This window comes from Vespa velutina, chromosome 9, assembly GCF_912470025.1.
Source record: "Vespa velutina chromosome 9, iVesVel2.1, whole genome shotgun sequence".
NCBI classification, from domain to species: Eukaryota; Metazoa; Arthropoda; class Insecta; order Hymenoptera; family Vespidae; genus Vespa; species Vespa velutina.
The window spans coordinates 6438656-6460153 of NC_062196.1; the positions used below are offsets into that span (position 1 = coordinate 6438656).

General features: G+C 26.8%; 3 protein-coding genes across 5 annotated transcripts; 1 reads left to right on the plus strand and 2 right to left on the minus strand.

Moving 5' to 3' along the window:
- Positions 1–1850: 1850 nt before the first annotated feature.
- Positions 1851–7920, minus strand: LOC124951432 (nuclear pore complex protein Nup133). Its single transcript, XM_047499800.1, has 21 exons — positions 7781–7920; positions 7264–7684; positions 6775–6940; positions 6361–6700; positions 5903–6220; positions 5649–5819; positions 5438–5567; positions 5158–5337; positions 4925–5084; positions 4679–4847; positions 4440–4599; positions 4245–4357; positions 4060–4166; positions 3769–3985; positions 3554–3697; positions 3224–3425; positions 2981–3140; positions 2701–2896; positions 2440–2634; positions 2136–2358; positions 1851–2069 (listed from the first exon to the last, which is right to left on the minus strand). Exons 3-21 carry the CDS (start codon positions 6867–6869, stop codon positions 1936–1938), a joined length of 3414 nt encoding a protein of 1137 aa, XP_047355756.1. The 5' UTR covers positions 6870–6940; positions 7264–7684; positions 7781–7920; the 3' UTR covers positions 1851–1935.
- LOC124951431 (valine--tRNA ligase) lies at positions 7722–13592 on the plus strand. The gene is made up of 18 exons (XM_047499799.1): positions 7722–8289; positions 8607–8780; positions 8855–8982; positions 9049–9213; positions 9311–9512; positions 9571–9859; positions 9935–10059; positions 10142–10287; positions 10357–10564; positions 10635–10808; positions 10894–11015; positions 11074–11182; positions 11256–11531; positions 11596–11910; positions 12030–12185; positions 12269–12472; positions 12556–12831; positions 12908–13592. Exons 1-18 carry the CDS (start codon positions 8125–8127, stop codon positions 13121–13123), a joined length of 3450 nt encoding a protein of 1149 aa, XP_047355755.1. The 5' UTR covers positions 7722–8124; the 3' UTR covers positions 13124–13592.
- Positions 11904–21197, minus strand: LOC124951433 (DENN domain-containing protein 1A). Of its 3 annotated transcripts, XM_047499801.1 has the most exons (15): positions 20761–21196; positions 19876–20031; positions 19598–19735; positions 19343–19478; positions 19148–19201; positions 18782–19039; positions 18603–18704; positions 18277–18504; positions 17874–18050; positions 17737–17769; positions 17545–17599; positions 17251–17434; positions 16986–17115; positions 15381–16088; positions 11904–15079 (listed from the first exon to the last, which is right to left on the minus strand). In XM_047499801.1, the coding sequence occupies exons 1-15, from the start codon at positions 20775–20777 to the stop codon at positions 14651–14653; spliced, it is 2805 nt and encodes a 934-aa protein (XP_047355757.1). In that variant the 5' UTR covers positions 20778–21196; the 3' UTR covers positions 11904–14650. The 3 variants fall into 3 exon arrangements, with proteins under 3 accessions (XP_047355757.1, XP_047355758.1, XP_047355759.1); XM_047499802.1 differs by lacking the exon at positions 17737–17769 and having other exon boundaries at positions 20761–21197; XM_047499803.1 differs by lacking the exon at positions 15381–16088 and having other exon boundaries at positions 20761–21192.
- Between the last annotated feature and the right edge of the window lie 301 nt (positions 21198–21498).

The window sequence follows — 21498 nt, forward strand, 5'->3', positions numbered from 1 at the left end:
AAAAATTGTTTAATTAATTTAGAAATTATCGGAAATATTAATTTATAAGTTCTCGCGATTTGAAATAAAGATTACCGATGTGCACTGGTCGGAATGAGAAAGAAAACTAACTTGCAAATCGTCAAAGTTAATCGAAGGACCGTTCATGTTTATATTGCACAAGGCCAACAAACCCGAGATTAAAATTTTGTAATATTAGTATTTTATAACAAAATTATTTTATGTTTCTCGTGCATTTCAGTCCTTTTAATGTTTAAACGAATGTACTATTGTTTAAATAATGTTTTATTGTACTACGTGTATGTTAAAAATTGTTTAATTAATTTAGAAATTATCGAAAATATTAATTTATAAGTTCTCGCGATTAGAAATAGAGAGTACCGATGTGCACTGGTCGGAATGAGAAAGAAAACTAACTTGCAAATCGTCAAAGTTAATCGAAGGACCGTTTATGTTTATATTGCACAAGGCCAACAAATTCGACAGTAAAATTTTGAAGTATTAGTATTTAATACAAAATTATTTTATGTTTCTCGCGCGTTTCTGCCCTTTTAATGTTTAAACAATTGTTCTATTGTTTAAATAATGTTTCATTATACTACGTGTATGTTAAAAATTGTTTAATTAATTTAGAAATTATCGGAAATATTAATTTATAAGTTCTCGCGATTTGAAATAAAGATTACCGATGTGCACTGGTCGGAATGAGAAAGAAAACTAACTTGCAAATCGTCAAAGTTAATCGAAGGACCGTTCATGTTTATATTGCACAAGGCCAACAAACCCGAGATTAAAATTTTGTAATATTAGTATTTTATAACAAAATTATTTTATGTTTCTCGTGCATTTCAGTCCTTTTAATGTTTAAACGAATGTACTATTGTTTAAATAATGTTTTATTGTACTACGTGTATGTTAAAAATTGTTTAATTAATTTAGAAATTATCGAAAATATTAATTTATAAGTTCTCGCGATTTGAAATAAAGATTACCGATGTGCACTGGTCGGAATGAGAAAGAAAACTAACTTGCAAATCGTCAAAGTTAATCGAAGGACCGTTCATGTTTATATTGCACAAGGCCAACAAACCCGAGATTAAAATTTTGTAATATTAGTATTTTATAGCAAAATTATTTTATGTTTCTCGTGCGTTTCAGTCCTTTTAATGTTTAAACGAATGTACTATTGTTTAAATAATGTTTTATTGTACTACGTGTATGTTAAAAATTGTTTATTTAATTTAGAAATTATCGAAAATATTAATTTATAAGTTTTCGCGATTAGAAATAAAGATTACCGATGTGCACTGGTCGGAGTGCGAAAGAAATCTAACTCGCGAATCGTCAAAGTTAATCGAAGTATCGTTTATGTTTATATTACGCAAAGCCGATTAGCCCGATATGAAAGTTTTGAAGTATCGATATTTTTAATTGATATTATTTTAAGTTTTTCACGTTTTCTATCTTTTTAATATTTAAACAATCGTTCTATTGTTTAAATATCCGTTTAATTTACTCCGTCTATTTATATATTGTTTAAATAATTATAAAATTAACAAAACTATAGATAATTTAATATTATACGTATAGAATATAAGAATTGCAATGTTTACTGATTGAAGTTCAAACAGAAACTGATTCAAAAACCTTCAAAGTTATTAGAGCGTTCGTTCTTGTTGATATTATAAGCATAAAACGATGTAGAATGTTTATAAATTATTATTTATTCTTGAAATATTAACTATTTAGTATTAACTATTCTCGAAAAAAGTGTACCGAATAATAGATTTTTAAGGATAATTTTAATAACTTTACATAGAATATTATTCATCCAATAACAAAGCAACTTGTTGACAGTTTATATATAATTTTTATTTATTGTATAGAAAAATACAAACTTAGTACTGTATGATATCACGTAAAAATATTTTAACGTTAATAATTATCATAAGCATATTCATATAATAATTTGACAAGAAATTGAAAATTACTGGATGCTGCAAGAGTTCCTAGTTCAGGTTCCATTAGAAGTGCATCAATTGATGGTAGAAACTCTTTAACTTTACCACCTGCGTAAAAAATGGAACTATAAATATATGAAATTAAAGTCATGCATAATTTTACGTATAACATACCCATCATATATGCAAGCTCCATTAATTTAAAAAATATGGTTCCTTGTGCTTGTTGCTTAGGATTTTTTTCAACTGATTCCCATGAATCCCTTCGAGCTGCACGTGCCCAAATTCGTAATTTTAACGAAGTCTTTTCCTCTTCTTGCTTAACATAATCTAATAAATCTAAAGCTTTTTTGAAATCATATTCACTTGCTATAACATTATCTTCAGATGTATAAAGCTAGATAAAAAAAATTAGTGTAATTAATATCATGATATTTATCACGTATAAAATATTATTGTAATCAATTAATATTAATACCGTGATTAATTCTACTGGTGTAAATACTTTCAATTTTTCAATATCATAACCATATGTAGTGAGTACTCCAGTTGGTAAATCTTCTTGATGAGCTATCAAAGCTAGTTCATTGTCAATACTTTTTATACAATCTTTTATTTCATACTCAGGTTCATCGGATGCAAGAAGTGCCAGTTTTGCCAATGACAACATAGACTATTTACAAAATTATATGAAATTATTTTTTGGAATATCATCTTTATAAGAATAACAAACACATACTTTTTTACGTGTTACTAATTCAGTTTCTTGTACTGCTAACGAGTGAAGTGTATTAGCTGCAAATCTTAATTCATCCGTCAACACTGCTTGCACCCATGATAAAGTGGGATGTTCAGATAATTTTTCTGTCAATTCGATCGAACCACCACGTCTACATCTCTCTACTAATTGCCCTTGTCGTCCATCTTTCACGTACCTTTATATGTTCAATAATTACATATCTTAAATATTAAGTATAAGATTATTATAACAAAATAGATATATTCAAATATATATTTACCATGAAAATAAAAAACCTGCAAAATCTTGTGACGCAAATTTATCTATGTAACTATCAAGTCTATTTTTATTATTTGTTAATTCGCAAATTTGTACAAGAGATACAAAATCACAATATTTTTCAGCAAGCATGGCAGCATTTTCATATTGTTCTTCCTTTACTATAAGAAAATATTAATAATTAATTATATATATTGTATCGATATAAAAATTATAAAAATAACATTTATACAACAATACTCACTAAGGGGTTGAATCAAATTCATTCTATCTGTCTCATATTGTTTTAAAAGTATTTCAAATTTTTCAGTACCACGAATACTTTCTAAATGACATTTTCTTCCATCTAATATAAGATCTATAAGGCTGACTAGTTGTTCATATAATTCATTTCTTATTGTTGTATCATTCGTTCCAGTAACACCATGTTTTAAAGTCATATTATGCTGCACATGTTGAAAATTAAAAATTCATTAAAACAGTATATACATATATATGAAAAAATTTTTATTAAAAAATAACTTTGATTAAGAAGATTTAGTCAATATTGAAATATAAAATAAAATACACAAACCATTGTAGTAAGACAATTTCGAAGACCATGTTTACCAGGAGCTGCAGTCCAAGGAAGATATTCTGTTATACCATTTGAACATCTTGTTGGTACAAAACGCTCAGCATTATACTGTCGATATTTTACTACTTCGTGTAACACACCCTTGTTATAAAAATATGAAATTATGAAAAAATTTGTATAAAATGACGTTAAAATCTTATATATGTACTTACCAATAATATAGAATTTACTTGCATTATATATTGTGCAACTTGATGCGTTGGTCTTTCTGATAGTGTGACTTCAGTTGCATTGCTTACTAAAGTAGGCAAGAATAAATGTACGGCACTTACTTCACGATAAAATATATCACGTGAAGTTAATTCTTCAGAAACATATGTTTCAGGATTCAATGTTTGTTCAATAATAGAATCAATAAGCTCTGGATTCCTTAAAAAATAATCAATGTTAACATAAGTCAAATATAATTTTAATTTTGATAAAAATTTCATATAAAAGTATACCTATTTTGAAGATTATATATAGTCATAGCAGCAACTATTTTTTCGGCATATTCGCTAAGAACATGCGATGTAGACATGATTATTCCTCTATATGTTACCGCACAAAACTTTATAAAGACATAAACGTTATAATGAGAATAATAAATATATTTTTTGAAATAATCAAATTATAATTCAATACTTACTCTATCCCATAAATTATGTTCTTTTAAAAATGATACAAATAGATCTAATGCTTTTTGTTTTCCTTCTAATTGATGCGGTATTTGAATAGCGGTAACAGCATTGATTGTCATAGCTAAACAAAAAGAAACATTCATAAAGTTTAATGATTTTATAAAAAAATAATTAGATAGATGAAAAATAATAATTATAATTACATAAATCTCTATGATTTGTCCAACGTGGATCATTTGCTGGATAATCATCAATTAAATCTTTTGCAACTTTCAAAGCTAGTGTATCAAGAATTGCATCAATATCCATCACAGGTTCTTCTTGCAGAGGAAATAATTGCGTTAAAATTTCTTCACATTGTAACTATAAAATTAAATATTCTACATTAATCATTATTATTAATAATATATTTCATTTTTTCACAATATTATGTTCTTTGTACCTTATTTTGACGTAAACTAAGTAAAAACGCAGCTCTTAATTGTGTGGCACCATCAGAACTATAAAACATATCTTGCAATTCATCATTACTTGTAAGTAGAGAAAAGTTATGTGCTGTTTGATCATTTTTATAATTATAATCTAGGGAAGTATTGATATCTGTGTAGTTCCTATAAATAATAAATAAAAATTATTATTCAACAAAAATAATTATTAAATTATTAATATCATTAAATAAAAAACGAACGTATTAAAGTCTTGTGATGAAAAATCTGTTGGTATAATAGAAACAAGTCCAACATTTTTTGTAAATAGTACTGGTGTTCCAGAACATAAAGCTCCTCCCAATATACTGTCTTCTTTACCTCTAATTAATTCTATTTTATCTTGTTCGTGTTCAGAAGCACCTAAAAAAATAAATGTACTTAATTCTTTGAACCACTCTATATAACATATAATAGTATTGCAAAGAACACTTACAATTGACTACAATAACATTAAATTGATCATATATAATTGCTTCCCAGCCACACAGTATGAAACGATGAGAAAGTAAAATTGTTTCTATGTCAACATGATAAAAGAGAATATAATCAAATTTCACAGGAATAAACCATTTGAAACTATTTGCCATAGATATGCCAGACAAAGGTATTAATCCTACAAAAACATATGGTAAAATATAATATAAAAAGTTAAAAGTGAATTATAAAATTATAAAAAGTAATTGGGATAAAATTGGACAATATAAATTTATTACCAAGAGCAAAATAAATTTGCATGGAAATATCAGCACAGTGGGCTGCCATTAGAAGCACTATTCCTTCTTCACAAAATTGCATATCAATTAACCAAGTATCCATACTTTGTGGATTACATGCACTTGATTCCTATAAATTAAAAAGTATTAATATATTTGTAAATAATGATTATAATTAATAACTTTTTGTGAAAAACTCTTTAATTCTAACCCAAACTTTTCTTTGAAATGCTTGTGAGACCATATGACTAATATCTTCATCAAATTCCATTTTTTCTTGTTCATTATGCGGAAATGACCAATATTGTAATGATAATCCAGCAAGAATCAAAACCCTTGATCCTTTTTCTCCAAGTCCTGAACATATAACTTTCACTAATTTCTAAAAAATTCATTTATATATATTTATGTAGCAATATCAATTCATAACCTTATCTATATCTGTGATAAAAATTTATAAAATACCGTTTCTGCAACTGGCGATTGCGGAATAGCTCCAAAAATAAGAGATGTCATTCTACGTCCAATACCACCCAACCATCCTTGACTTGTTCTAAGGACACGACAAACAATACTATTTTTTCCACCAACAAATTGTGGTTGTAAAAGTGCTACTGTACATGTGGTTGTAGCTAAAATACAACCATGGCCTGGGATATATGTTAGACAATTAACTTCTTGTCCAGCAAGTTCAGCACTTGTTTCTACGGATGATCCTTCATGAGCTATACTGGTCCAAAATCTTACAATACCTTCTGGTGAAACTGCCATACAACTTGGAACCTAATATAATATATTATTATCTCTATTTATCTTTTTATAAAAAAAAATTTAAATTATTATAATTGACTGTATAATTGAATTATAATAATTCTATTATATAATTATCATAAATATTTCTGTCAATATATAATTTAAAGAACCTGTTGTCCTTGAGGCAGCCATACGGCTATACATTCAGCTTTATGAGCAAGATCACTTTGAGGTAATTGTAATTCACGACACTGACTTTTAAATATTCTTCTTTGTTTAGGATCATGTATTGTAGTTTTACATTGCCATACTAAAATTCTACGTCCACATATGAGCCAAGCCCATCCATCTGCTGATACACTAACACTAACGGCTGTATTTTTATCAACAAATGTTAAAGCTTCCGTGACAAGAACAGGTAAAGACGAACCAAAACTTTCGACAACATGACCTGGAGTTCTACAAATTACTTGTACAGACTGATTTGATCTCCCAGACATACTCAATCCTCTGAAAAGATAATATTTTATAAGACATAGAAAATGATACCGTTTCAATTGACAATTACATAAAATCGTACTTACGAACTATTTTTCTTCAAGGATTGAACTATTGACATTCTTTTTCTTGGAGAATTAACATTTCTTCCCAAAGAATTTCCAAGACTCGTTCGATCCATTTTTATATTTATATAATAGTTGACATTCAAATATTAAATTTATGATAAAATGTGCTTATTTATCTTATATACTAAAATAAATCATTAGGTTAGTATTGTTCGCGCTATAAACCGGCTACACATGTGTTTGGCATAAACCATGTGTATATATATATATATATATAATTATCAACTGCATAACATGTGTAGAAAAGACTATATATTTATTTCTATGGACAAGAAATCAAATATTTACATTCGTGAGAATATTTTAATTGAGAAATTTCATAAACTTAATTTTCAATAAATTAATAACAAATTAAATAAACAATATATAAGAGATACTTATTTTTTAACATGCCATCTTACTTTTTGATACAAAAATATTTCTAAAGTAGATGGAAAATCTACTTACGAAGTAGTATTCTATGGATGTATTCTCGATATAACTGTTCATCACTCCTGGTTTTATAATGATTTACAGCAACGATTAGAAGAGACGTAATTCTTGATCGATTTTGATAAACAAGATCTCATTTTAAAGACAAAGGTTTATTCTAAGACTTCGCTTTATGAATTTTTGAAAAAGCTTTATTTTCTTTGAAAAAAATTGTATTAAAAAATAATATTCTTTCGAGAATATTTTATTCACAAATATAAAGCTTTTTTAAAAATTCAAAGAAAACAGTTTCTTAGATTAAACTTTCGTTTTTAAATTGAAACCTTGCTCATTAAAATAGATCAAGAATTACGCCTTTTTTCATTGTTGGCGTAAATCCAATTTTTTGACATTTTTCGGAAAGAAAAACTTTTGTACAGTGGCGCCCCCTCGAAATCTATGGCAAAAGAAAAGAAGCTCGTACTCCCACTACTGATTTTTATATGCACGCTTGAAAGATGCATGTCGTTTCCATGATTAAATGATTGCCTACTTGAAATACACGAAACCGATTGTTACGTCGCGTGAAAGGGGTATAACCGACACAAGCTTATAAACCGATACGATAGACACATGATGAAAATAGCATTCCCCACTTGTGCTTGTAGTTCATATTTTGTCCTATCTGTCGCTGAAGTCACACACGCTTTGAGCGAAAGATGATGAACAGTCTTATATGTAGATAGAATATTTATCTGATGCTTTTGATGGAAAATTGTTGGTAGATTGCATGTGGAAAGCACATGGTTAACTCCGTTATTTGTAAAACGCTATTATCAGCTGGTACTACTTAGTTCGCCGGCAAAAATTGAAATTAAAATAATTATTGATACAAAGATGGTTGATACAAAGATAGAATCAAATAACGGCGAAAATGTGCCTGAAAAAACAGCTAGGCAATTGCAAAAGGAAGCTAAGAAAATGGCAAAACTGGAAAAGTTTAAACAGAAACAAGAGAAAAAAGAAACTGACAAGCCGGTTAAAGTGAAAGAAACAACGGAGGTGAGAACATTATTCATTCCATATCAATTATTTTTTGAATTTCAAGCTATAGTTTTTGTTTCCATATGGTATTTATAATTTATATGGTATCGTCAATAGTTCCGTTTTAATAAATATATTCTATATATTCAGTTTTATGCTTATATTGACTTAATATTGACTTAAACTAAATGAAATAATATAAATATCATAAATATAAATCCGTCAAGATAATTCAATAAGATTGTAAGATTTCATCATCATCTTATATTGTTATAATTCTTTAAATTGATTATGTAAGTCGAAGTTATTATTAATCATTTATTAATGATATTTAGAAAATTGATAAGAAAAAGGATAGTAAGGATACTGCCTTGTATACTGCAGACACACCACTGGGAGAAAAGAAAGATGTTACTGGTGCAATGCCTGATACATATAGTCCACAATATGTAGAGGCTGCTTGGTATGCCTGGTGGGAAAAACAAGGATTTTTTAAGCCTGAATATGGGGTATAAATATTAAATATTATTTTATTGATTTATATATATTATGCTCTGGCTATTTTAATCATTAATTATTATAGAGAAAAAGTATATTGGAGACAAATCCTAAAGGAAAGTTTGTAATGGTAATACCACCACCAAATGTAACTGGTTTTCTTCATCTTGGTCATGCCTTAACTAATGCTGTTGAAGATGCTATTACAAGATGGTAAATTTTTCTTATTATGTTTATAATAAAAACATATATTTCATTTAAATTTAATGTATGATTTAGGAATCGTATGAAAGGACGTACTACTCTTTGGAATCCAGGTTGTGATCATGCTGGTATTGCAACTCAAGTTGTTGTAGAAAAGAAACTTTGGAGAGAAGAGCAAAAAACTCGGCATGATATAGGCAGAGAGAAATTTATTGAAAAAGTATGGCAATGGAAATACGAGTAAGTTTAATGAGTCACACTTATATGTATTAATTATAATTCATAATTAACATTTCTTCGAATTATTATTTTATTATATTAAAAACTTATATTTCAGAAAAGGAGATAGAATTTATACACAATTACGAAAATTAGGTGGTTCTTTTGATTGGGATCGTGCTTCTTTTACTATGGATCCAAAATTATGTCGAGCTGTGACTGAAGCGTTTATAAGACTTCATGATGATGGGACAATTTACAGAAATAGTCGTCTTGTCAATTGGTCGTGTAGTTTGAAAAGTGCAATATCAGATATTGAAGTGAGTTTTTACAAGAATTATATTTATATATTTCAAATATATAAATAATATTTTGCAGGTTGATAAAATGGAATTGCCTGGTCGCACTTTGTTATCTATTCCCGGTTACAAAGAAAAAATTGAATTTGGCGTATTAGTATTCTTTGCATATGAAATTGAAAACTCTACAGACAAAATAATTATAGCAACAACTCGTATTGAAACAATGTTAGGAGATAGTGCAATTGCGGTACATCCAAAGGATGTACGATATATTCAATATATCGGAAAATATGTACAGCATCCTTTCTGTGATAGAAGAATACCTATTATTGCAGATGAATTTGTTGAAATGGAGTTTGGTACTGGTAAATATCAGTTAATTTTTGTAAAAATATTTTCAACGTGCCACAAATATTTTTACTAAAATTAATTAAATTTAGGAGCTGTAAAGATTACACCAGCTCATGATCCAAATGACTATGAAATTGGAAAAAAGCACAATCTTCCATTTATTACCATCTTTGATGACAATGGAAATATTATCGGTGATTATGGGAAATTCACGGTATTTCACATATATATTTTTATACATATTTAATATTATACACAGGAAATCCTTTTAAAATAAATATATTTTGGAATTGTAGGGAATGAAAAGATTTGAAGCTAGGAAGGCAATTCTAAAAAGTTTAAAAGAAAAGAATTTGTTTATTGAAATTAAAGATAATCCAATGGTAGTGCCAATATGTAGTCGATCCAAAGATGTAGTTGAACCTCTCATAAAGCCACAATGGTAAATTGAATATATAATAAATATTCTATGTTAAGATAATATCTGATATTGAAATTGATTTTTCTATAGGTATATTAAATGTGATGAAATGGCCAAAACAGCTATGAAAGCAGTAGAAGATGGTGATTTAAAGATTATTCCAGAACAATATAAAAAAACATGGTATCGCTGGATGGATGGTATCAGAGATTGGTGTATTTCTCGACAATTGTGGTGGGGCCATCGTATTCCTGCTTATCTTATTAAAAATATAAATAACATTGTAAATAAAGGAAAGGTAATATCTTGCAAAACTTGAAACACAAAAAATTTCGTAACATATTTCAATGCATAATACATTTTATTAGACAGATGATACATATTGGGTTAGTGCTCATTCTGAAAGCGAGGCTAAAGAAAAAGCAGCTAAAAAATATGGTCTTGATATTAATGACATTATTCTTGAACAAGATCCTGATGTTCTAGATACTTGGTTTTCTTCTGGTCTATTTCCATTTTCTATATTTGGATGGCCTGATAATGTAAGTAAATTACAATGTACCACAATATATTTATTAGAAATAAAAGAAAATTAGATATATATTTAAATCTTATAATTTTAAACAGACAGAAGATCTGAAAGCTTTTTATCCAGGTACATTATTGGAAACGGGACATGATATATTATTCTTTTGGGTTGCAAGAATGGTATTTCTAGGGCAAAAATTGTTAGGGCAGCTACCCTTCAAGTACGTATTATATATATTTATATATTATTCATAAATATTTATAAATGTATTTCAACAGGGAAGTATATTTACATGCTATGGTAAGAGATGCTCATGGAAGAAAAATGAGTAAATCTCTAGGTAATGTAATTGATCCAATGGATGTGATCAAGGGAATATCTTTGGAGGTATTATAGAACATAATATGACAATAAAATGATATTTAATGATATGTTTATTGAGAAAACATTTTGTTTTCAGAACCTTCACAAACAACTCTTAGATTCAAATATAGATCCAAATGAACTTAAACGAGCCATCGAAGGACAGAAACGGGATTATCCGCAAGGCATACCTGAATGTGGAACCGATGCTTTACGATTTGCTCTTTGTGCTTATACTACGCAAGGTCGTGATATCAATCTAGATATTCTTCGCGTCCAAGGTTACAGATTCTTCTGCAATAAAATTTGGAATGCAACTAAATTTGCATTGATGTACTTAGGTTCTGAATTAAATTATGACGAATCTCAATCGGTAAGATTTGACGGATAGATTGTTTTCAGAATTAATTTATTAATGTATAATGTTATTCATTTAGAATGGAATTGGTATAATTGGTGATTACAAGTGGTACCAATCAACTTTAAATGAAACATGCATACAAGATGCATTAAATAATTATTTAGAAAATTATCCTTATCTTGATGGATATACACCATCTCAAAGTGATGTTAAAATTTATAACATTTTGAATTCTCTGGATGTTCAGTTTTCAAATTATCCTCATTTATATCGTTGGTATAATCATATGGAAACCTTCAATGAACATGAAAAAGCTGTTTTTCGTACAGAACAAAATGCAATGTTACCACAATGTGCATGTAAAGATCATAAGAACACCAATAATTCTCAAGTAAATATTTATATTTTATTAATTTTTTAAAATCATAAAGTTATGTGACTAATTATACATTTCTTGCATATAAATTTGTACAATTAATAAATTATTTCTAAAAAAAAAAATGTTCACAGTTAACAGGTAAAGAAACAAATGTAGATTTATGGATGCTCTCAAGAGTAAGCTATACTGTTAATACCTGCGATGAAGCTATGGCACAATATGATTTTACAACAGCAACAACTGCATGTTATAATATGTGGTTGTATGATCTGTGTGATGTTTACTTGGTAAATATATTTTATAATTATTATGAATTATTCGAAAGAAATATTTCATTTTTGTATGATTATAAAATAACAAATATTTATAGGAATATCTCAAGCCAATATTTCAAAGTAATAATAATGATGCTAAATTGCAAGCAAGAAAAGTGTTATTCAAAACTCTTGATGTTGGATTAAGATTATTACATCCTTTTATGCCATTTATAACTGAAGAACTTTATCAGCGTTTGCCTCGTAAAAAACAAACTTATCCAAGCATATGCATTAGTCCTTATCCTGAAATTATAGAGGTAATTATAGTGAAACTATATTATACTTTATATTATGTGAAACTTTTGTCAATATTTAAAAATATCTAATATTTATTCATTAGTGTCCGTGGAGAAATTACGAAATAGAAAAAGACATTGATTTTGCACAAAAAGTAATAAAAAATATTAGATCAGCAAGGGCGACTTATAATCTACCAAATAAACTAAAAACCGAGGGATACATCAAGTGTGATGATCATACATTGATAAATAGGATTGTAAAATATCAGAACTTAATAGAAACTTTGGCTTATTCCACAATTAGCTTAGAAAAACCTCCTTTGGGATGTGCTATTGTTACAATAACTGATAAACTTCAAGTACACCTATTGCTAAAGGTACTTACGAAATAATGTTATTTATATCTTTATGACTGTATACAAAATGCGCAATAACAATAATTTTTCTTTCTAGGGTTTAATTGATCCAAAAAAAGAATTAGAAAAACTTAAAAAGAAAGAAGTACAATTAACAGAAATTATACAAAATATTAAACAAGCTATGTCTATTACTGACTATTATACTAAAGTACCTCTTGATGTACAAAAGAGTAATGAAGAAAAAATGACTAATAGTGAAGGAGAATTACAGAGAATAGTTGATGCTATAACAGCTGTTTTAACTATCTAATATTTATATGCGATTTTATAGCCTTTAGAATTTACCTATGTATTATTTATTTATTTAAGCATTTAATTTTATAATGAAATACATCCTAGATAAATGAGTTACTATTGATACAAACAAGTTTTATGTTTATACGTTTGTAAACGATAGTAAGAGCACGCTTTTATGCACGTGATCTTTGGCGGGTATTGAAGAGCTATATATTTTCATTTAGTCCATAAATATATATAGACGATAAAAATAAAATGTTTTCTTAAACATAACGCAATTTGCGTTTCGAAAAGTATTAAACTAAGTAGCACATTTAATGTGATATTTATAGCATATTTATTACTTTACAGAAAACACGTGTATAAAAATGGGCCAAAGGTATCTTCCAAAAATAAATGAATAAAACGGTATAGCTAAAATATATGTTAAATTCCTTTTTGTGTAAATTTTACAGAACAGATAATAAAACATTGATGCTGAATAAGGAGAATTTTTAGTTTGATGTGTTACATCAAATATCTCAACTAGAATTAAATAAATTATTTAAATTAATTTCTTTTTTTTTTTTTCTTTTTTTACATTTTTTTTTATATTTTTTTATTCGTAAAACATTACCAATAATAATGTATAACAATTATTAAAATTGTTATAATGAAAATCTAACAAGGAATCTAAGTAATAAAATTTACTAAATTTAATTTGTTCTATTTGATACATTTCTATATCAATATCTGCTATACTAATATCTGCAGTTGGCTTATAATGTGCTTATTAAATAATACATTTACAATTAAAATGATACCCTTAAGGAGCTACATAACATTTACACTACAATTGAGTAATTAAATCATCGTAATATTTACCTATAAAATAACAAATTTTTCTCATCCAACATATAGGTATGTATATGTGGAAAATTATCCTTCCTGTATATGTATAACATCTTTATTTATGTGTACTATATATTTTATATGATTAAATTATTGTATTACTATAAATCACTTGTTTAGAATAAATCTTAAAATATGAATTGGATAATTTCAATGATTTTTTAATTATGGTATAAAATCCAAACTTTAAATTGATGTATGTGAATCTGCCTTACAATGCTTGTTTCCCTGAGCTGATTTTATCTATAATACTTTTAGATTAAAACTCTTGAGGGATACTTATTAGAATGAAATATGTACATAATAAAAATGATTTAATTGTAGATAACAGGAAAATAATAATAATAATAATAATAATAAAATTTAATAATTATGTACAAATAAGTATGTTTTGTAAATAATTAGATTACAAGAAATTTTAAATATAAACAGTTATATTAAATTCATAATTGTGCATCAGGATAGGAACGATACACTTTCTATCAATGAAAGTAACAATACTCTATGTTCCAATATAATATTATTATGAACATTTGCTGCATTCAATTATCTTCAAAAGAAAATATACAAGTTATGCTGCAGATATATAGTGATAAATAACAAAAACCGATATATACAATTACGATATGCGATTTCTAATTTTTTTTATCTATTCAAATTTTGTCCAATTATTTTGTGATTTAACTGTAGATGTGCCGAGCGATAAGCTAAAAGCATTATCCATATTTTTAATACTGTTTCCAGGTGCATTTTGTGTAGATGCTACTGAACTTTTTGTTGGCGATGCACCGTTAGTTACACTAAATTTATCAAAATCTAAACCATATGCTTGTAATAGATCCAAATCACCAACACTATCAGAAGGTTTATGCGAATGTTGTATATCTTTTGCACTGTGTAAAGGTTGAAAATATGGATATAAAGGATTACTAAGACCTTCACCCATTTCTGGAATATGTAGGGACTGTGTCATTTGCTTTGTATTGGAAAATACTGAAGATTTAGAAAGTAATGGGTCAAAATCATCATTGCTATTTGTAGAATCTAATCTGATTAAATCTGGCACTTCTGGCGAACTCTGTAACAAAAAAAAAACAACAAAAATTAACATAAATGACAGAAGTACAAATCATACTTCCAATTATAAATCCATTTACATCAATCATACAAAATATCAATGCAATGTATCTATATACAATTTAGTTCTTGCATAACAATTTTTAAAAATACAAATAATGAAAATTGTAAATTTAAAAAAATTTTACTTTACTTACATTTTATAATTATATAATTATAATATAAAATGTAAGTACTACTTTTAAATTAAATGAAGAAAATTATATATATAAATAATAACAACAATGAACTATGATGTTTACCTTAACTTGTGCAGAACAGGATGTAGTAGTACTTACAGGATGGATTGGTATGTCAGAATTAGTAGACAAAGATGGATTTGTGGAATGAAACAATGGTTTTTGTAAATAGGAGGGAATAAACACTTTGCTTGTATCAAAAGGATCATCCTCAGTTTCTTGAAAAGAATTGGTAGTTAAAATGCAATTATCACTTACATTGTCATTTTGTTTTTTCAATATTGAATCAATATTTGTAAAAATATTTTTATAATCATGTTTAGTTACGTTCTGCGAATGAACTTTGGACTGTGATTTTTGGTGTTTAATGTCGTTTTGTAAGTAATGAGGAACATTGATAGCAGGTGTAATCCATTCATTGCATGTATATAAATCACGTAAAAAATTAGACTGTGCAGATAATCCATGTACAGAGGATGAAGTATGTATGAGACATGCTTCTGAATCTGTTTCAGAAGTAATTCTGTTTGATTTAGCAGACAATGAATCATTATTAAAAGATTTGTTTAGATTTATCTGTAATGCTTCCATTGAAGTATTACATTGTTCAACTGTACTATTCATGATGGATGTTGGTTGGATGCAAGATGAAGTACTTTTTGGAGGGGATATTTCATGAATGTTTCTGACAACAGTACGAGGTAGGGGGCCATGTCGTGAATGCCCACTCCATGCAGATCTCAAGCTGTCTAAACTGCGTACTGGCTTCAACTGAAAGGTGGTGCATGAGACACTTTTATTTTTAATGAATATAAATCTATACTAAATGAAATTAAAATTAAAAAAGAAGATGTTTATAATTCATTTCTTTCATATATACATTTACAAGATTTCATGCTATTGCATGCATTAAATTATAAATTGTTTTAAAAATGTGTCTTCATGTAGCTCTCAGTAATAGCACCATTTTTACAAAAACGTAATACAAATTTTGAAAATTATTTAAGGAAATAATTAAGATATATCTATGTCGCACATGCGTATTTTTATGAGCACTAATATAATAATGATCTTTAACATTTTTGTGATAGTTGAATCGTGCCAATTTTATTTTTATGAAGAATGTATTGATCACATATAATGATAACATTTAGCACATCACAATAGCAAAACAATTTTACGAACAAATAAATAACAAATATACATTAATATTTGACATTCACATAGAAGCATAAGAAGTTTTATAAATATGTATAATCAATGATTCACCTATGAATAGTTAAATAAAAAATAATTGAATGATAAATAAAATATAAATTATATATAATATATTTATTCAAAAAAAGAAATCTGATATATTCTAATTTATACTTTGATTCATTTTTATATATATATAATAAAAAAAAAAAAAAATTAAAGTAGAATAATTGACATATATTGTCATGCACATACATCATGCTATTACCTGTATTATTTTTCATTAAATGTGCTTAAACTGATAGTAAATATATATATATATATATTTTTATATATTCTTAAAAATCAACATGAAATAGTAATTGTTGTTACTTGAGTAAAGTTTAATCTTAAATTATAACTGATATATTTTATAACTTCTCAATTATTTTTTCATTAAATGAAACAAATAATATTTAATAAATTACTTACAGTTCTATCCACAGGTGGTATATTTGGAAATATTACATCCCGAAGTTCATGCATAAGATCTATATTTATACGTTCTGGTGGTGATTCTGACTCATCAGGAGAACTTGGACTTAATGGTGAGTATTGTTTTCTGTTAGGATAAATAAAGCACACATTTCTGGTACAACAAAAATATAATATAATATTTTTGCAAGACATTACATATTTTTATCATAATTATTTATCTATTAACGATATCATATTAATGAAAAAATAGATCTTTTACCTCGGATCTGTAAAATTGCTATTACGTAAACGTAATTCCTTTCGATAACTAGTCGTAGCAGTAAATCCATTGGGAGATTTAGGTGGTGCCGTAAATCCAATAGGATTTCTATCTAGAGTAGGCGAACTGGGTGCAGATCTTGGTTGATGAAATCTCATACTATTTTCACTTCTATTTGATCGTCCTATATTAAAATATTTTTAAATAATTATTTATTAATAATATAGATAAAGATATATATGACTCTAAGCCATCATTTATACGAATGAAATAAAAAATAAATAAATAACTCACCCTTCCATTTCAATCCTTTGTATGCTGTCTTCATATCTTTCCCTCTATCTTTAACCTGTAATTAATTTTTATATAAGTATATTTTGCTTTGTCTATATTTCGCTCTAATTAAAGAAAAAAAAAAAAAGAAATTATTTTCTCTACTACTACTATCATTAAATATATTTTTGTGTAAAGATTCTTTGAACTTACAGATTTAACTGCATATTTTACTGCTGGATTTGCCTACGATTAATTAAGTAAATTTTATTGGAACTTTTACTTATCAATTAATACATAGTACAATAACGAAAAAGAAGTTATAAAATTGTGTTTTTTAAATGACTCACTTTATCCTTCACGCTCCGGAAAAATGCTGAACTTTCTTTTCGCATAGCATAAGTCCATTCTCTATATTGTTGCATAAATTTATTGCTAGATTTGACTGAATAACTGCATGCTTCCATCTCAAATTCATCTGAGAAGCCAAGTCCAGAATTGAGCATATTTAATCTTTCTTCTATAAACTAAAATATACATATTTGATTTTATCAATATTGATATCTTTATAATACATAAAGTAATTAAAAAAAAAAAATATATATATATATACATTATAAAAAATATATTTTTTGTTTCTTAATCAATACCTTGTCATACAGTTAATACATCAAAATATGGAAATAATTTTGAAAAGTGTTATGATCCAGCATTTGCAAATTTGTTAGTAAAAAACTTACAAGTTACACATACTTGTTGAAAGATTTGAAGTTCTAACATTTTTCGTAGAAAAGGTTGCATAGAAGATGGTCTACTTTCTACAAATGCATTTTGATCAAATGTTATACGTTCTCCTTGTTGCAAAGTTAATGCTTCTCTATATCCTGCAGTCAGTTGTACTAATGCTCGTAAAAATGCCCTAGACACTCCATCCCCAAGTAAGGCAGGTCTATTGCGTAATGCTTTTTTTAAATTTGTTACCTGAAATAAAAAAACTTTTTATTTATTTTTAAAAATGAACTATAATTCCTGTGAATACATTCATTATTCAAGATACATAAATAAGTATGTATACACACTACATCTTGAGGTAAAGATTCCAAATCTTGAAAAGGAGACTCAATGGTATTGTTATCAGCATCTAAAATAACAACTTCACCTAAATCACTTTTGTGAACTCTCTGGAAAAAAAAAATTATCAAAGATTTTTATTAAAATCTTTTTCAATATAAAATAAATGTAACAAAGTAATAGTTACCTGAAGTGTTGGAGCAGGTACACCTATCAGAAATGGCATTGGTGCTAATAAATAATCCATTAAAGATAATGGAAGTACTGGGATATATATATGCTGCCAAATCATTGGATAAATTAAAGCATTGCATGCTTGTACACATGCACTTAACCTTGACAAACGTTTAGAAGTAAAAATAATGCGTCGTTCATATAGCATAGATGCGAATACTACCATCATATTATGAGCATCAACAGCACTATAATATTCTGTCAAATTTCTCTGTAAATATATAAAATTATGTGGCTTCTTCGTTATATATTAGTATATCTATTATCTAGATATATTTTTAATTTTTTTCTAATTTACATTAAGAAAATAATTGCTCACATTTTCTGGAATACTGGGTAATTGAAATTGCTTAGGACTTTGGCAAACAAAATTCTGAAAATAAATGTATAATATTTTTAAATTCTGTTTTCTTTTTCTTTTTTTGTTTTTTTTTTCTTTTTTAGCATTTTGTATGAAATATAAATTCAAAGTCATCAATAATTAATTTGCAATTTATAAGTTTGTATAACTTACAGAATTAAGACTTGGTATTGGTATAGATATTGAATTTCCAGGTGTTGGAACACCACAGCTGTGTACCTTCTCAAGAAATTTCCAAAGATCTTCTCCACTTCCATTATTTGTTAAAGATGCAATATGATTCAATAATCTAAATATATAATAACATATTATTTTAAAAAAATATAAATATTAAATAAGGCTACATGTTACAAAATAACACATATAATACTTATATATATTTTTTTTTTCTAAATATGAAATACTAACTTATAAAATGTTTCATGCCATGGTAATGCACTCAAGACCACTAATGCGGTCTCTGTTTTTGGATCATGCCGACAAAAACCAAAGGTCCATTTTGAATCTATACTAGTAAGCACAAATGAGAAGTGCTGTACCAGTAAACTAAGAACAATAACAGTTAACATTGAGAATCAATATTATTATATTACAATTTAAAAAAAAATATATTTTTCAATAATCGATATGTAACACACACATAGACAAAAACAAAAAAAAAATATATATATATACATATACATTACTTTTCTATCTCACAGGGATATGCAAATTTAGGGACTGATTTCAAGATCTCTTCATCTGAAAAAGAACTTGGATATTTTTGAAGAATCCAAGCTTGTTTGTTGCTAACTGGTGCAGCAATTTCACAAAAACATTCAAATAGCTGCTTAACATCCTCCCTGAAAACATGTTATAAATGTTATATATAATGTAACGTTAAGATATAAAAAAAGATGACTGAATAATACATATAAATAAATATTGAACAAAGTATAGCTATTTAATTCTTTTTTGTTTTGTTTATCTTCATTTTAACTCGAATCAAACTTAAATATATATTTTATAAAGCATAAAATATTTTTTATGAAAAAAATCTTGTTAAAACTATATTACTACTTAGTTAACAAATATTTTTATTATATCGATCAATCGACTTGATCTACATTTTAAATGCATATATATATATATATTAAAAATAAAAAAAATAAAAAAAAACTAAGGTATTAGTTAAACAATTGTGATATCAATAGATTTATTTCCACCATCTGTCTGTAGAATATCTAAAATAATAATACTATCTATATATTTAAAAATAAAATTTAAACTTTATACTTTGTGTAATTTTATATATATATATATATATATATATATATATATATATATATATATATACACATACACATATGCGTGCACACACACACACACACATATATAAAAGTAAGAATAATATACATTTTCTAGTTAGATTCTAATACAAACATACAGAAAGTATTAACGATCTTAACTTACAGATAAAAAAATATTTATTATATACTAGTGTATACACTATTATAAATGATAGATCCTTATCTATGATACTATATACTAATAATAGAATATAATGTAAATAATAAAAATCTTAGAATTACCTTAATCTGGATCCCATGATAATAGTTAAAAAAAAATAAGTACTTTGTATATTCCTGACGTTTATACGTCATTGTACTACATGACAGTAATATATTCCATTCACGTGAACTTTTTATCACTATCACGAACGCAGCTCACTATCAGCTTGTCACTATTTACACAGATACTTTTTTGATTAATCATAAGTTGTGTTGAAACTTGAACTATACGTGCGGGATATATGCTGTCTCAAATACGTAAAACTTTCGAATATCAAATAATCTTAGAAATAATTTTGAAAATTCAATGGATTATAATTTTACTTTTCATTTTTTTTTTTTTTTTTTTTTTTTCTTTTTTTCCCTTTAGTGGTAAAATACAGAAGAGAAGGGAACTACTACGAATATGCTGCGAGTTCCTACACAGCTGCTCTGCAGATTTTTAATATACTATACATAAAAAGAATATGTGACGAAAGTTCAATGTGCGCAAGTAGAACATTAGCTATAGGATGCGTCATCTATCTAAACCAATGAAAAGAACGTGTAAGAATAATTTTCACTTCTCCATTGATGCATTTCATTCAATTTCATTTATAATTTTATTTTCAATTAGGAAGATAATTACATTTCGAAAAAAGTATTATTTAAACGTTAAACGTTAAAAATAATTCTTTTTATTTATATTATATACTTACGAGCAAATATAACAAGGCTGTAAATCTTCGACCAATCACAATTATCGATAAATCTCTCATG

Coding starts and splice junctions, on each gene's coding strand:
- LOC124951432 (XM_047499800.1), bottom strand. CDS start 6,869: ATGGATCGAACGAGTCTTGGAAATTCTTTGGGAAGAAATGTTAATTCT. Junction 4,167..4,244: donor AACATAATTTATGGGATAGA/GTAAGTATTGAA, acceptor GTCTTTATAAAG/TTTTGTGCGGTAACATATAG. Junction 2,897..2,980: donor GCAGGTTTTTTATTTTCATG/GTAAATATATAT, acceptor GAACATATAAAG/GTACGTGAAAGATGGACGAC.
- LOC124951431 (XM_047499799.1), top strand. CDS start 8,125: ATGGTTGATACAAAGATAGAATCAAATAACGGCGAAAATGTGCCTGAA. Junction 8,983..9,048: donor GAAGATGCTATTACAAGATG/GTAAATTTTTCT, acceptor TGTATGATTTAG/GAATCGTATGAAAGGACGTA. Junction 11,532..11,595: donor ATTATGACGAATCTCAATCG/GTAAGATTTGAC, acceptor TTATTCATTTAG/AATGGAATTGGTATAATTGG.
- LOC124951433 (XM_047499801.1), bottom strand. Junction 18,705..18,781: donor TACCTGCTCCAACACTTCAG/GTAACTATTACT, acceptor TTTTTTTTCCAG/AGAGTTCACAAAAGTGATTT. Junction 17,435..17,544: donor CAAAGGATTGAAATGGAAGG/GTGAGTTATTTA, acceptor ATTTTAATATAG/GACGATCAAATAGAAGTGAA.